Consider the following 16,259-nt stretch of genomic DNA (forward strand, 5'->3'; position numbering starts at 1 on the left):
TTCCATATGGAGGTCCTAAGAAGGTGACAGCAAGAAAAGGGTGCTTACTCTGGGGCAGAGTCCGTGAAGGTGGAGTGATCGGGACAGTCAAGAAATGCCTAGGAGAAGAGTTAAGAGGAATTAGTTTAACCAACATTTAAAAAGTCAACCTTTTTTTTTTTTCCCTTAGAGTGCTCTTATAAAAATGTTATGGTATCATATTTTAAATGAAAATGATATAATTCTACCTACAACCATAATGAAATAATTTTTGATAGTTTCTCTTGTATGGGCAACAGACCAAGTCCAGTTTTCACCTATGATACATTGAAGAGGTTGCTGGCCTTTTGGAAAGTGTGATTAGATTTTTAAAAAAACGTTGCCAGTCTTACGGGTATCATGTATTGAAAAAGCTGAACTGTGACTAAGTTGAATTTTCAGCACTGTAAAATATTGTTAAATAATCACCCTGATTCTTTTTGTGATTTTGGAGAAAAGAGAACTATTCTCTAATTTTCTAGATAGGTTTTAATGTAACACCTTTTCCAGTGTACTATCTATGTATGTGTGCCTGTGTTTGGTCAATCTTTCACACAGTATGTAATATTTTAGCCTCTATTTTTATGATTTTATACTTTAACATCTTTAAACTTTTAAAATTGAAATACAGTTGATTTACTATATTGTATTAGTTTCGGGTGTACAGCGAAGTGATTCAGTTAATACATATACATGTATCTATTCTTTTTCAAGTTCTTTTCCCATTTAGGTTATTACAGAATATTGAGCAGAGTTCCCTGTGCTATACAGTAGGTCCTTGCTGATTATCTATTTTACATATAGTAGTGTGTATATTTTAATCCCAAAATCTTAACTTATCCCTCCCCACCCTTTCCCATTTGATAGCCATAAGTTTTGTTTTCTATGTCTGTGAGTCTATTTCTGTTTTGTAAATAAGTTCTTCTGCACCATTTTTTTAGATTCCACATATAATATACTTTAAATCTTATTCTTCAGTTTTTTACTTAGTAACTACCGTCCCCTATGTACGAATCCATCTTATTTAAGAATAGTTTTAGGGTTTGAAAGATTTGAATACCTTTTCTGAGCTGACCACAGAAGAAAAATCCTTGATTTTTGTAACAGTTTAGCTGATTTTTTCCAAATGAAGTAAGACCATATCTCAGCAAATCAAAGCTATTAATGGAGAGAATCAGGTGTCTTTAAGTGACATTTCAGTTATAAGAGTTAATCTAATACGCCATAAACCAAAAGAGTTTTGAGCTGTGAAAATTTGAAGAACTTCCATCCTACATTAATTCCTTCATCACTTCCAGCATGGTAGCATTTTCCCCCTTATGTAACATGCAATTTTCTTTTCCAGAAGATAAAAAGTGCTTTAGTCAATAAAATATAATGAGGGTAATTATGATAACTTGAAATGCAGTAGACATGTATTTTCAATGTAATTTTTGCATTTTTTCATGTTTTGAACACCTGCTGACAGTACACTGCAAATTGGTGCAATGTTGCCTAATGATGGCTCATTCTACATGGGAGTTGTTTAAGATTTGTATTTACTTGGTATAGATTGTGGAAAACCACACCGGGAAATGAGGATGAATCCCAAAGCGATTACGGCTCCACAGATGTTTGGTCGGCTTGACGTGGCAACAAATGATTGGACCGATGGGATATTTTCTACTCTTTGGAGGAAAACATTGAGGGCTAAGAAAGGTAGAAGATGAATTACAAGTATAATTTTTGACATGTACTTCTAAATAACATCCTTTGCGGCTATTTAAAATTAGTAAAACAACTGTAGTCTCCATATTATATCTTATCCTAGACCAAGAACTCATAAATCAGTATGATATTTGTGAATGTTGAAATACTGAAATGACTGGTTAGTGTATTTAAAACACCGCCCCCCTTTTGTTTTTGTTTACAAGGGAATTATTTTCCTTTTGAAAAAAATATTTCTGTATTCCTTTGAAAACTTAGGATAAAATAGTTAGAGAAAGCTGTTAAGGAACATTGATAGTACTGTATTCAAGTGATTTCATCATCACTGTTTTCACTGAAGAGTTAAAAAGTGGTACTCTTGTTTAAGTATGGCCTATTTTTAGAAAACCGATTTCCTATAAATCACAGGAGGAAATGGGCCTCTTTGGAAAGAAAATTGTGTGTATCAAAAAATGAAGTCTAACAAATTATTCTCTTTTAGATGTATACGGGTGTTTTGTTTTTTGTTTAAACACACTCCTTAAGGGCTACTGGTTCACTCTGGATATTCTCTTGCTTAGGGACTTGAGCCCACTGTCCCAGAAAATAAGCTGCAGATGGAAGAGGTGATAGCAATTCTCCTCTCACTCCTGAATAAGTAAGAGAAAAGCACAGTGCAAGCAATTTCAGGGACAAATAAGAATATAGGAGGAGGACAAGACATTTGGCTTACTTCACAAGTCCACACTTCGGACAACAGTGTTCTGTTGAAAAACGTTTAAGTGGCACCACTGACGTTCTCTTTGAGGAGAATGTGGCTGATCAACCCAACACCGATTGTTAAAAGAGAAAAGAAAGCGCTTCATTTCTAAGTGTGCTCATATTAGAAATTGCTGTTGTTATACGGGAATAAAATAAAATTTTGTGTCATTTGTTCTAGTAATCCTGTGTAAACACAGATCCAGTAACCAAATGTTACCTTAAAGAATAGGTGCTTAGAGAGGTTTTTCTTAAGTCCTTTCTAGAAAAGGCAACATATACTTTTTCTTTCACAGGGACTCTGGTGATCAGATCATCATTTTACTTAAACTGCTAGTTGAATGAGCACGATTAGGAATTTCATAGCATTTGATTTGACTTAGAAGATTCCACAGTTGTTAAATTAGAGATAAAAAATTAGAACTGCAAACTTGGTCATGGTGTTGGTAAGTAAGAGTAACTAGTGGTTAAGAAATTAAGAGTAACTATTAAACTGAATACCTAAATTTACAAGGGTGTTTCTGTTGGACATTCTATCGATTCTCAGTATAACCCTGCTCTCAGTAGCATCTGGCACAGTTAATCACTCTTATTCTTTTTTTTTTGCGGTACGCGGGCCTCTCACTGTTGTGGCCTCTCCCGTTGCGGAGCACAGGCTCCGGATGCGCAGGCTCAGCGGCCATGGCTCACGGGCCCAGCTGCTCCATGGCATGTGGGATCTTCCTGGACCGGGGCACGAACCCGTGTCCCCTGCATCGGCAGGTGGACTCTCAACCACTGCGCTACCAGGGAAGCCCAATCTCACTTATTCTTGAAACTCTTCCACCATTTGCCTTCAGGGATACCTTACTGGCTGACTCGCCTCCTACCTCTGTTTCACTGAGAGCTCAGCCAGAGGGAGGAAGCAGTGGAGGAGACGCTACCAGAAGGCTAAACGTTGAAGTGCTTGTGTCCTCAGACCTCTTGTCTCAATCTATACTTATGATCTAGAAGAAACTTACCCAGGCCATGGTTCTCAATGCCATCTCTAAGCTGATGTCTTCTACATTTTAATCTCTAGCCCTTGAATTCCCAACTCAACAGCTCTATGGGCTGTCTGTTGGACATCTCAGACTAAACATGTGCAGACCAGAATGGATTCCGTGGTTCTGCCTTTCTGACATCACTCACATCCCTTTCCCCCTTCCCTTCCTCTTTCTAACCAGGTTTGACTTCCTGCTGTTCCTGGAACATGATCACCCTAAGCTTGTACCCACTTCAGGATCTTTGCAACTACTGTTTCCACTGCCTGAAAAATTCTAGCTCTAGATCTTTACATCACTTCATTCTCCTCCAGAAGTACTTCATTGACCACCTTATCTAAAATGCCTCACCCTCTTATCCTGCTGAATTTTTCTTATATATTTCTTTGCATATTGGTTTGATTGTCATGTCTACCCCTTAGAAAGTCAGCTCTGTGAAGGCAGGATGTTGTCTTTTTTATCACAATATCCCTTGAACTGTGCTGATACAGAGAAGGTGCTCAAGGAATATCTGTTCAATGAACTAATGACTTTTTCTTGATTAGGGGCTTTAAACAGTGCTATATAAAGAACAGGAAGAGTCCTGTGTGACAAAATATGATAATCATTTAGATCAAAGCTTTATTTAAAAAATTAATGAAAATTACATCAAATTATAGCACTTCTTCAAGCATAGTAGTTATGTATATATGCGTATATGTGTGTCTATGCTTTTCTCCCTGCCCTTGGCGGGATGTTCTAGGGGACCATATCTGGATAGTTCTTGATGGGCCAGTAGATGCCATCTGGATTGAAAATCTGAATTCCATTTTGGATGATAACAAAACTCTAACCCTTGCCAATGGTGATCGGATTCCCATGGCTCCAAACTGCAAGATTGTTTTCGAACCTCATAACATCGACAATGCTTCGCCTGCTACTGTCTCAAGAAATGGGATGGTTTTCATGAGTTCTTCTGTCCTTGATTGGAGTCCTATTCTTGAGGTATGATTGGAATCTTTTTTTTTTTTTTTTTTTTTTGGTATAATTAAAGAGGGAAACAGATCCTTTAGCATTCTTTTAGAGTGTGCGCTGATTTTTCTGCAGACCTGTTGGTGTAATTGCATTTTAATGCTGATGTTTGTGGAAGATCCTTGAATGCTCTGGGACCTTCAGCCCAGGTTGTCCCTTACCGGTTTCTTCAGTGCTCAGGGTTCTTCAGTTCTAATAATTTTAGACCTGTGAATTACACCCTGTGGGCTGGGGAATAATTGTAAGGCCTAGGTGAATCAATAATCCCACTAGGGACTTCTCTGGTGGTCCAGTGGTTAAGACTCTGAGCTCTCAATTCAGGGGGCCCAGGTTCGATCCCTGGTCAGGGAACTAGATCCCATATGCCTCAACTAAGAGCCCGCATGCCACAACTAAGACCCAGTGCAGCCAAATAAATAAATAAATATTAACAAAAACAATCCCACCAAACTGTGAGTGAATAAGGAAAATTTAATTGTATCACTTTGGAGATTCATGATATTTTAAAAAGGTACTCATTCAGTTGCTCGTGGATTCCCATGAACACAACTGTCTTAGAATATTAACTCGAAGAAGACAATTTGTTAAAATTCATATAAAGAATTTTTATGAGATTCAATAGTCATAACGTTAGTTTTAAGTTCGCACTTGAAAATAATATTTCAGATAATATCTTTTCAATTCATGGTAAGGTATATTATTTTATTACTACCAATGTATGTTAGAGTATGTTGATTATCATAAGATTATAATTGAATGCCTTGCATACTTAGATGTTTTACTAAATAAATATTATAAGGCAGAATGCTTATTAGACAAACCACCTGTAAAATCTTTCTTGACATTGTTGGTCAAATTATTATTTTCACTTACATAAGTTTTTCGGAGATAATTTTGATTGAAAACTTATGAATTCATATTTTAAATCAAGTAGATGAAGATGTGAAGAAGGAGGGGATTTTAAAGCAAAATGATACTGAAGTACAGTTGGATATGTCATTGAAAATGCTTCTGAAGATTTCAGATTTCACAGTTAAATTATCCATCCTTTAAGAAGAATACAGAGCAAGAGTTCTCAACCCTGACTTTGCAAGAATAATCACCAATGACAGTTCTTTAAAATACAGATGAATGGGCTTCCCTGGTGGTGCAGTGGTTGGGAGTCCGCCTGCTGATTCAGGGGACACGGGTTCGTGCCCCGGTCCGGGAAGATCCCACATGCCGCGGAGCGGCTGGGCCCGTGAGCCATGGCCGCTGAGCCTGCATGTCTGGAGCCTGTGCACCGCAACAGGAGAGGCCACAACAGTGAGAGGACCGCGTACCGCAAAAAAAAAAAGAAAAAAAATACAGATGACTGTGTCATACCTCAGTCTATCAATTTAGAATCTGAGGAGGAAGGTGCAGGAGTTATTGTTTTTAAAATTTTTTTTTTTTAAAGTACCACAATGGATTCAGCCTTCGTAACCACAGATGCAGCAAACTCCAAGTGAAAATGAATTTGTGATTTTCCCCCAAATACTTTAAATTCACAAAGGCTTTTAAACAATACTTTTACACTATTAGCTAATGAATATTTACAGTTTGCTATTTACGAAATGAGCTTCTATTATATCTGTCCATGTTGAGGCTGAATAAGGCCTTTACATTGGCGCTAACTTGCTTACAAATGGTTAGCAAGAAGCAAGACTCACAAGACTGGAGGTGTTTAGAGCAGGGCAGGGCAGCTCTGAGAGAACTACTAGAGGGCAGACCAATGGGGAAGTTGTGTTCATGGGAATCCACGAGCCTCTGTGAGCCACGCTGATAACATAGCACCATCAACTTGAAAGTGCTATGTTTCGTTTTTGTTGCTGTGCAATCACGTTGAATTCATGAAATGATGGATGATTGAGAATCAACATTTTATTGCTTCTGTTCAGAATCTCTAAGAATGACCTGATCTCTTGATGCCAAGGGAACTTTCCTCACCTGAAGAAAATATTGTGTTAAGTGATATTTTGTTATGAATCACATGTAGTTTCCTAAGATTGGGTTTCCAAATGACTAAATTCCCCATTTTCCTGAGTATTCTTTGATATTTTTTCTACACTGGTTATTCATTAAATTAGAAGAAATAAAATTGTGATAAACCTTTGTTTCCTATTTTGAAAAATCTGGGGATGGATTTCCTTTTTTCATCATTTATTCCTTTTTCTTTTTCTAAGTTATTTCCATATATATGCCTCCTCATTTTCTCCTAGCATATTTTAATCAAGAGCCGAAGACTTTTCCCTCCATCTTGCTTCAAGACCTGAGCTTATGTGTAGTGTAGTAACTGAATGTAGGGATGTTGGAATCAGACTCTGGGTTTGAATTTTGACATCTACCAGCTGTGGGATCCTGGTCATGTTGCTTAAACTCCTTGGGCCTTAGTTTCCTCATCTGTAAAAGGATAATAACAATTCCTACCTCACAGAGTTGTTTTGAACATTAAATGAGATAATACATGAAAGAATTTATATCAAGGTCTGGTACATCAGAAGTGCAGTATAATCATTAGATATTATTATTATTATTGTTAACCGGTATTTAGAAAACTTTTGTCCAAAAATGGCCATTTTTCTGGTGTGCTAATAAATTCAATTAATGCATTCATCTGCAAACCAACAGGGTTTTCTTAAAAAACGTTCGCCTCAAGAAGCTGAAATTCTTCATCAGCTGTACACCAAGTCATTTCCAGACCTGTATCACTTCAGTATTCAGAACTTAGAGCACCAGATGGAGATGCTGGAGGCCTTTGTGATTATGCAAAGCATCAACATGCTTCAAGGCCTGATCCCTTCCAAGGTAAATCACTTAACTTTCTAGAACTCTCTCTCCTTTTAGCTGAGCCATACTGTGCAGGGTCTGTGATATTTGAACATGATTCTTAGAACCATGGGGAAGTGGGGAGGTTTCAAACATGGACACTGCATATTTTGTGTTTTTCTTTCATTTCTTTTTTTTTGTTTGTTTTTTTCCACAAAGCAAACCACAGATTTGTGGATTAGGGGCAGGTTCTCAGTCGTCTAACAAGCATTCAAAATTTATTTTGGAGACCAGTTTGGTATTCCCAGAGATCAGTTCTGCATTTGTTCTCCAGTTTTATTCATCTTTCCCTCATTCTTGTTTTGGGGGAAAACTGTTATCTCTTTTAGATCTTTGCTATTTTCATTAAAATGTCAAAGCCAAGTTTTGGTTTGAGAATTAAGAAAGTAAAAGAAAAGTTTCTTTCGTGCTCAGGAACAAGGTGGGGAGGTCACGCCGGAGCACCTGGGGAGACTCTACGTCTTCTCCCTAATGTGGAGCGTCGGGGCAGTGCTGGAACTGGATGGCCGGCGCCGCATGGAACACTGGCTGTGCTCCCAGGAGAGGCTAGCCTTGGACCTGCCGCCTCTAGCAGGGCCTGACGACACCATGTTTGACTATTATGTCGCATCTGATGGTGAGCCCCTCTCTTCTATCCATCCATCACACGTGGGACCAGTTTTTTCCAAAATGGCTAATATTTATACTCTATTTATCTATCTACCTGTCATCTATCTATCATCTATCAATCTATCATCTAGCTAGCTAGCTAGCTAGCTAGCTAGCTCATCTATATTTCTAAATGGTAATTAAAACTCTTGGCTGTAAAATTGAAATGGAAATGTTTATGTACATATGAAAGAGAGTCAATTGTTTCTTTTTCAAATATTTATTTCAATTGAGTTCCAAATGCACATTTTCTTGTTAAATATATCGTGTACTGAACTTTTCATGAAATAAAAACAAATTTAAAAAAATCACCAAGTCAGATCCATTTCAGCCATTCATTCGATATAATCAGCAACTTATAAAAAAATGACAAAGTAGTATATTTTTATGAAATAGGTGTGTATATCTATACATCCGTGTCTATGCATGTATTGCAATACTTTAAGTTTATTTAAATGTGCATACATATATATAAAGTACATATATACACATATATGAAGTACAAATATACATAATATTTATATATGGCATCCTAGGATGTTTTATTTTTGGTTTTACAGTTAGGGAAGTACATAATGAAAAATGATTTTAGGTATATACGACTATCACTGTCCTGTATTTTTCTTTTTAATAAATTATTTATTCATTTGGCTGCACTGGGTCTTTGTTGCTGAGCGCGGGCTTTCTCTAGTTGCGGCGAGCGGGGGCTGCTCTTCGTTGCGGTGTGCGGGCTTCTCATTGCGGTAGCTTCTCTTGCTGTGGAACACAGGCTCTAGGCGCGTGGGCTTCAGTAGTTGTGGTGCGCGGGCTCAGTAGTCATGGTGCACAGGCTAAGTTGCTCTGTGGCATGTGGGATCTTCCTGGACAGGGGATCAAACCTGTGTCCCCTGCATTGGCAGGTGGATTCTTAACCACTGCGCCACGAGGGAAGTTCCCTGTCCTGTATTTCTATACACACTTTTTGTTTTTGAGAACCTACATGTTTAAAAAGAAAATTCCAAGATACTTCTTACTATTTCCTAATATTACCACTTTGGGAATAGTTTCTTGGGAAATTTTGACTCAGCGAACACATACTGAAATACTTAGATGTCTGAATTTAATGAATTTTACTTTGTGGGGAATTTTTGGAAGATGGCTTCATGAGATTCAAGGAAGTCTGCTCATTATAATTAGGAATTAAATTATTAATAGGAATAAGAAGATGTAAATGTTCTCTGTTCACCTCAGGTAAATGGATGCACTGGAAGACGTGTACTGAGGAATATGTGTATCCATCTAATATCACCCCAGAATATGGCTCCATCCTGGTGCCAAATGTTGACAATGTGAGAACTGACTTCCTAATTAAAACCATCGCTAAACAGGGCAAGGTATGGCTCTTTCACTTTTACTAAAAGTAACACATTTAAAAATGTCCCTTGAAAACATGAAGCATCTTGTGACCACCTAGAAGGGTGTGATAGGGAGGGTGGGAGGGAGATGCAAGAGGGAGGGGATATAGGGATATATGTATACATATAGCTGATTCACTTTGTTATACGGCAGAAACTAACACAACATTGTAAAGCAATTATACTCCTATAAAGATGTTAAAAAGAGAAAAATAACATGAAGCATGTTGCATTTATTTTAGAATGTTTTATGTTGCTGTTTAGAATAAATAAAAGTATTAGCCAAATTAATATACTTCTTTTATTATTCCTCAGTAACGATATTAAAGTTGAATAGCTTTAATTCATAATTAAGTAATGATTTTTCATATATTGAGAGAAAGTGAATTTTGACTTGTTTTTCTAAAGAGAAATCCTTCTCTTTTGATCATTATATTATTTTGCCATGGCTGCCATAACAAAATACCACAGGCTCGGTGGCTTAATCAACGAACATTTCTTTCTGTACAGTTCTGGAGCCTTGAAATGAAAGATTAAGGTGTTGGCGGGTTTAGTTTTTTTGGAGCCCTTTCTCTCTCCTTGGCTTACAGATGGCTGTCTTCTCACTGTGTCTTCCCATGGTCCTTGTGTGTGCATCTTTGTTTTTCTGTGTGCCAAAATGTCCTCTTCTTGTAAGGATGCCTGTTAGACTGAACAAGAGCCTACCTTAATGGCCTCATTTTTCATGTAATCATCCCTTTAAAGACCCTGTCTCCAAATGTAGTCACATTCTGCAGTACTGGGGGTTAGGGCTTCCACATATAAATTTTGTGGGGACACAATCCAGCCCATGACAATAATTTTATTGTATTTCTTGGATTTCTTTCTCAACTCCTATCTTAGGCTGTGCTGTTAATTGGTGAACAAGGAACAGCCAAAACGGTCATAATCAAGGGATTTATGTCAAAGTACGATCCTGAAAGCCACATGATCAAGAGTCTGAACTTTTCTTCTGCAACCACCCCGCTGATGTTTCAGGTACTGGCTCACTGGTGCTGCTGGTTCAGCCCAGGTTTGTGATAAGCTTTGGAGGCTCAAATCTCATGCTGTTCTGCTGTACCCACTGAACTTCATGTGTACTTTCACAGCCATAGTAAATCCCCTACATACGTCTTCCATTATCTCTATTTTTCTGTTGCAATAGAATCTCCCCCTAGTTAGATGATAACATATAATCTTAAATTATGGAGAAATAAAAAGATTATATATGGTGTTAAAAGCCTCAGCACTGTTTAGAATATCTCTGTAGAGAAGCCTGTGGACATGCAAAATCCAGAATTGAAAGAAATATTATTTATTCCCCACCTAAACCTACTTCTTCTCCCTACTGTCTGCTTTTCTGTGGGTGTTACTATTATTCTAGTCGTTAGGATAGACACACTGGAGTCATCTTTGATGGTCTCTCTCTTGAGTCAAGGGCTGCTAATGTATCTAAGGAAATACTTTTCATGTTGTTTCCTTTTTCTCCCTTCCCCCTATCCACCTCTACATAATCTACTTCATGATTCCACAATAGGGTATTAGCATCAAAGAATCTTGAAGCTGGTCTTGCTTCAAGTCTGATCTTCTTCAAATCTAGTTTCTATTCTTTTTCCAATCTCTGGTTCCTATTTATCTTGTTGTTCACTGACTTAACATTCCACAATGGCTCCTATTATCAATTGCAGCAAGGAATACAGTCTTAGAATCTTAGCACGTTAAAGATTTTGCTTATGGTATCATTGAGGAGGAACAGAGAACAACTCTCAAGTTTGCATGGCTTTTGTCAATGGAACTGCCAAGATTGACCAGGGCTTGCAGTGGCTAACTGGTTCTTTTTCTCCTATTCCTAAATTATTTAAGAAACTGGAGAGTAAATCTTAAACTTCAGTCCATGCTTTAATTGTTTGCAAATAATCTATGATAGCTTTATTAGAACGTTAATACATTAATAAAAGATATATTTTATAAATTGAAATGTATGAAATGGTACATTTGAAAAGATACATATGAAAAAGAGTTAGGAAAAGGTACATTCATAAACTGAAAATGGAAGGGAAATTTTCAGGGGAATTCAAATCCAAAGAACTTCATTTTTGATTAACTTCGTTGTTCTTTAGTTGTTGGAATGAAAATATCAAAGAGCAATGAAAATTCTTGAGAACAAGGCTAAATCATGACTTTTTAATCACTTAATGTAATTGGTGACTACAGAGTGCCAAAAAACTAAGACCATTGATTAAGTTTCTAAATAAGACTGTCAAAACATTATGCTCCTCTGTTAGAGATGGAATTTCCAAAACTGGCTAGCCTTCTATCATTAATGAATATCATTTACACACTGTTGTGTTGGGAAGGTCTGGATCGAAGGTGAACCCCAGATTGCAGTGACTCAGCAGTGGTATTTTTGTGTTTGGGGAACTGCACACTAGATTATCCTAGGCTGGCAAGGTGCTAACATTATACACATTCCCTTGATACTATTTTATATTTTTAAAACTTTGTTTTACTTTTGGAGAACATCTCTTTAAAGGTTATAATATAACCTTACTTGTGGATGCTGATTGTTAAGCATTAAATCAAAGTGTGATTTTTTTTTTTTTTCATTATGTAGGGTAGCTATCTAGCTCTTCACATTTCTTGGGAGTGGATTGAATCTTTAGGGCTGCAGTGCAATTCTGACAGCAACCACCTGGAGTTAGTGCAGACTTCACAGGTGAAGGGCTCAGTCCCTACAAAACTTCTCTCACTTCAGAACCAGCCACAAGCTCAGGGGTTCCCAGGCTACCAACACTTCTGAACAATTGGCTGCAAACTGAAAGGTTTCTATGACCCTGTCCATTTTGATAATTCACCAGAATGACTCACAGAATTTAGGAAAATGCTATGCTTATGATTTTATTATAAAAGATATGAATTGGGATCAGCCCAAAGAAGATGCATAGGGCAAGGTCTGGGAGGGTCCCGAATATGAACCTTCTTTGTCCTCAGGATGTATTACTCTCCAGGCATATCTATGTATATCAGCAACCAGGAAGCTCACCTGAGCCTCATGTCCAGAGTTTTTACTGAAGTTTTATTACATAGGCATGATTGGTTGGCCATGTGATTGAAGCAAGTCTCCAAACCCCTTCCCCCTGGGAAGTCAGCTGATATCACGTGGTTTAAAGCCCTAACACTCTAATCATAGTTTGGTCTTTCTGGCATGAGTGGTCTGAGGGGCCCACAATGAATAACAAAGACGTTCTTATTATGTGGGAAATTCCACGGGTTTAAAGGCTCCCTCCTAGGAACCAGGGACAAAGGCTAGCCAAATTCTTTAGTAGATGGCAAGGAGTTGTCACATATTTTTGCTAGTAACTCTTGGTGATATTTACACCTCTCAGGTGGTAAAGACCTGTGCTTTATGTCTCTGTAGCATGAAATACTTATTAATTTCCTAGAAAAAGGCACACGTAATCTAGAAAACATCCTGTTTATTAATATACAAATTCATAAACCATGTAATAAATTTCTAGAAACAGTACCATATCGAAGCATAATAAATTAGAAGAAGAAAAAAACAGGTTTTCATAACATGAACATCTGTATTCTTTAGGGTTCCATTATCTGATTCACAACTATTGATGTTTAACCCAAATCCTTCCTATCCTTCAGTAAGAAAGTGGTCTCAACACTTCACTATTTCTTCTTCTGTTCAGAGGCATCACAGGATCAACTGGTCTGTTTAGTGCCTGTTTTGACTGCTAAGCATCAGGGCTTTCAATTAAGCTAGACTCATTAGTTTTAGAAAACTTCCAATTAGCCAAACTGCTGTAATTAACTTTCTCACTATAATTTTCAGCCGTTCATGCTAAACAAGGGCTGATGGAGCTGAGCATTTGTCTCTGTGTGTCCCATTTATTTGGATCCAAACCAAATTGAAATTGTAGATGAGAAAATAGATACCATCCATCCCTCCCGTGTTGCCATGATGGCACATGTGTCAAGGGCACACGTCTGTTTCTTGACAGGTTGTTTTCATCTGAACTTCCTTTGTTTTTACCATGGTGTCACTTTCACATCTTTTATCAGCAGGAGGACAGACTCTATGTCCCTCTTTTCCTGGCACTGTCCAGTTAACTTCTGTTGTCTCAGATGAAAAATGAATAGCATCCCTGTTACTATCCAAAGTATGAAGTTTGGACCAAAATTATATGGTCACCCTCTTTTTGGCTAAGGAAATTTCAGTTAGTCTTTTAAGAGAGGTGATTTTGTTTTTCAAAACAAATATTGTTTTAATTTTTTTATTTTTGAAAGTAATTCACACGTACCTTTAAAAATGTAAACAATACAGAAAATAAGACGAAAAAGAAAATTTCTTAAGAGAATTTCTGAAAAGATTTCTCTGTTCTAAAAATAATCTCGAAGTACTCCAAGTGCAACAACCGTCTTACAAATGTTTGGGTAGCAATAGGTTTTGTTTTTTAAAAATGACAATTGTAGAGCTTGGAAGGAAATTCCACATTTTTTCCTAGACTCAGAACCACTTTTCCTAATGAAATCTTATGTAGAAGGCTAATCTATCAAACAGGTAACAAGGGATTTGCTTTGATGGAATTGGAGCTGGCCTCCTGAAATCCCTCCCAACCTCCTTCTTGCTTTCTGTAGGGGCCCGTGTGATTGAAGAAAATCCTTTCTGTGCTTCAGAGCATAGCCTGAAGACCAGTTTCCAGAGGAGACTCTTAAGATATAATATGTGAAAGTATTTTTTTATGGTAAAAAGCTCTCTAAAAATGTCAGGTTTCACTGTTAATATTAACACACTCAGGTTAAGGAAGATTGAAATACTCATTTGAGTTCCCAGATAGTTAGTTGGTGGCAGAACCTGGGTGAAAAACCAAGTTCCCATGTCTTCCACTGTGCTTTTCCAGTTCACCCATCTGATCCTTCCAATGACTTTTCTTTATTCCTATTAATATTAAAATGGCTGATTTATCACAGTGCATTTTTAAATTTTTATCTTTTAGTTATATATTATTATATTTTGATGTTATTTTTGATACAATTTTACTTTTTGTAATATGCTATTGAGAATTTTAAACTTTACTAATATAAGCCTGTTTTCATTTGGTTTTGATGAGTTACAATAAAATGGAAAGGTAGATTTCTTAATAAAAAGCATAAGCTCTCCATTTTTATCTTTTAGCTAAATAGCAGATACATGGAAGCCTAAACTTAAGTATATTTTATATTTCAATTTGATTGGATGTAATATGTATGAAAAATGATTTGAGTGCTGATATATAGAGATACCTATAGTAATAAAAAATATCTTTCATTTTTATGATGCATTAAATTCACTAAGTACCTTCACATGTATTATATCATTTATGGATAATATTCTGTTGTATGTATACACACACATACATGTACATGATTTATGTATCTCTATATACATTCCCACTTTTGAGCTGTGGTTCAGTGACTTATGTGGTTTAAAATGACTTATAAGTCATAAAGCTAATAAGTGGGGGAAGTAGCAGTTTAACCCCTTTTTTTCTAACTTTAAACCCAGTCAGAGCTATTGCATAAGGCCATTGCAGTTTACGCACATTTTGTGTTATGTCCCATTCACAGAGACAATAATGTGAATAGTGAACCCAAGAACTGGGCAGTGCACAACCTCCTCAACTGTACCTGTTCCTCCCCCTGGCTGGGGAAACAGACATGTGTACAATCAAGTATAGCTGATGTGATAAGTACTACTTATGGAGTAATCTAAGTACCCTGGAGCCCAGAGGAGGAGGGGATTCATTTCGTTAGGGAATTACAGGACTAAATGTAATGAAAGAGTTGACCATTACTTGGGGGAATTTAATATTTATATAATGTTAATAATTTAGGGATTACAGAGGCTGAATTGTCTATTAAGAGACCAATTCAGAAAATTGAATTGCCCTTGTTTTAGAGCTTTTCATTTGGAATGAAGAAGAGTAGCGTAGAATGGCTTTCCTCAACCCCATTCCTAAGTCTATCTGGATGACTAACCATCTGTTTTTTATGTCTAAAATGTCACTGTCACAGCTGGGGTTTGCTCTAGTATCCCATGTATGTGTGAGCTAGACAGACAATGAGGTCAGAAAGTTGTTTAGGTGCCATAGATTGCTTCAGATGATGTCATGCTGACTACCATTCTCCTATTTCAGAGTCAAGTTATTGTCTATTCTCAGAGAACAGCATAAACTACCCTTAGTCCAGGCCCTTGCTAGATATTTCAACTCTTTACTGATAAGCTGGGTTGAGAGAAGTGACTTTTATGGAAGATCATTTATCTAAGTCAATATTTCACAAATTGTGTTTGGGTACTACTAATGCTGAGAGATTTCGGGCTCAGAAATGGCTACGTTAGGAATATGTAAATAAGGATCTCTTAATGAACACTGTAAATCAGTCTGAGAGGAGCATCATTTTATTGTTTTATTGTTAACTGGCTATGAACGAATGAAGACCGTGATGGGCCGGAACCAAGAGCCTGAAAAGGAATGTTTAGAAATGAGACTGGAAGGTGAGCAGGGAGCGTCATGGTGTTCCTTGTAAGTCACTAATAAGGAACCACTGGAATACTAAGCAGGATTACATCAGCACTCAGCAAGTTCATTCTGGCTGCAGATGGAAGAGAGAGGGCTGTACTCAGAGTGACTTGAGAGGAGATGGTTACAGTAATTCCTCCAGAGAGAGGTTGACTTGGACCAAGATAGTAAGAGTGGGAATGGAAAGAGCACAAGGATGTGTTCAAATTGTGGTTGAGAAGCAGAACAGACAGGACTCGTTTTTGGTTGAGTGGGTATTGTTGGAGGAGAGGGATGGGAGAGAG

The 16,259-nt window shown here is 37.3% G+C and overlaps 1 protein-coding gene and 1 non-coding gene across 14 annotated transcripts in view; both read left to right on the forward strand.

Moving 5' to 3' along the window:
- DNAH5 (dynein axonemal heavy chain 5) overlaps positions 1-16,259 on the forward strand; it is a 262,069-nt gene that overhangs the window by 146,041 nt on the left and 99,769 nt on the right. For all 13 annotated transcript variants that reach the window (XR_004349093.1, XR_004349091.1, XR_004349092.1 and 10 more), the window contains 6 exons: positions 1,570-1,716; positions 4,228-4,469; positions 7,146-7,322; positions 7,758-7,959; positions 9,222-9,364; positions 10,268-10,402. Coding sequence is in view for 10 of the 13 variants with exons in the window: in XM_032625870.1 (XP_032481761.1) it covers positions 1,570-1,716; positions 4,228-4,469; positions 7,146-7,322; positions 7,758-7,959; positions 9,222-9,364; positions 10,268-10,402 (1,046 nt within the window). In the remaining 3 variants the exon portion in view is untranslated. The remainder of the gene's footprint in view (positions 1-1,569; positions 1,717-4,227; positions 4,470-7,145; positions 7,323-7,757; positions 7,960-9,221; positions 9,365-10,267; positions 10,403-16,259) is intronic.
- TRNAE-CUC lies at positions 4,775-4,847 on the forward strand. The gene has a single exon. It is a non-coding gene; the product is annotated as a tRNA-Glu (tRNA).

This window comes from Phocoena sinus, chromosome 3 (genome assembly GCF_008692025.1).
Source record: "Phocoena sinus isolate mPhoSin1 chromosome 3, mPhoSin1.pri, whole genome shotgun sequence".
Lineage (NCBI taxonomy): Eukaryota > Metazoa > Chordata > Mammalia > Artiodactyla > Phocoenidae > Phocoena > Phocoena sinus.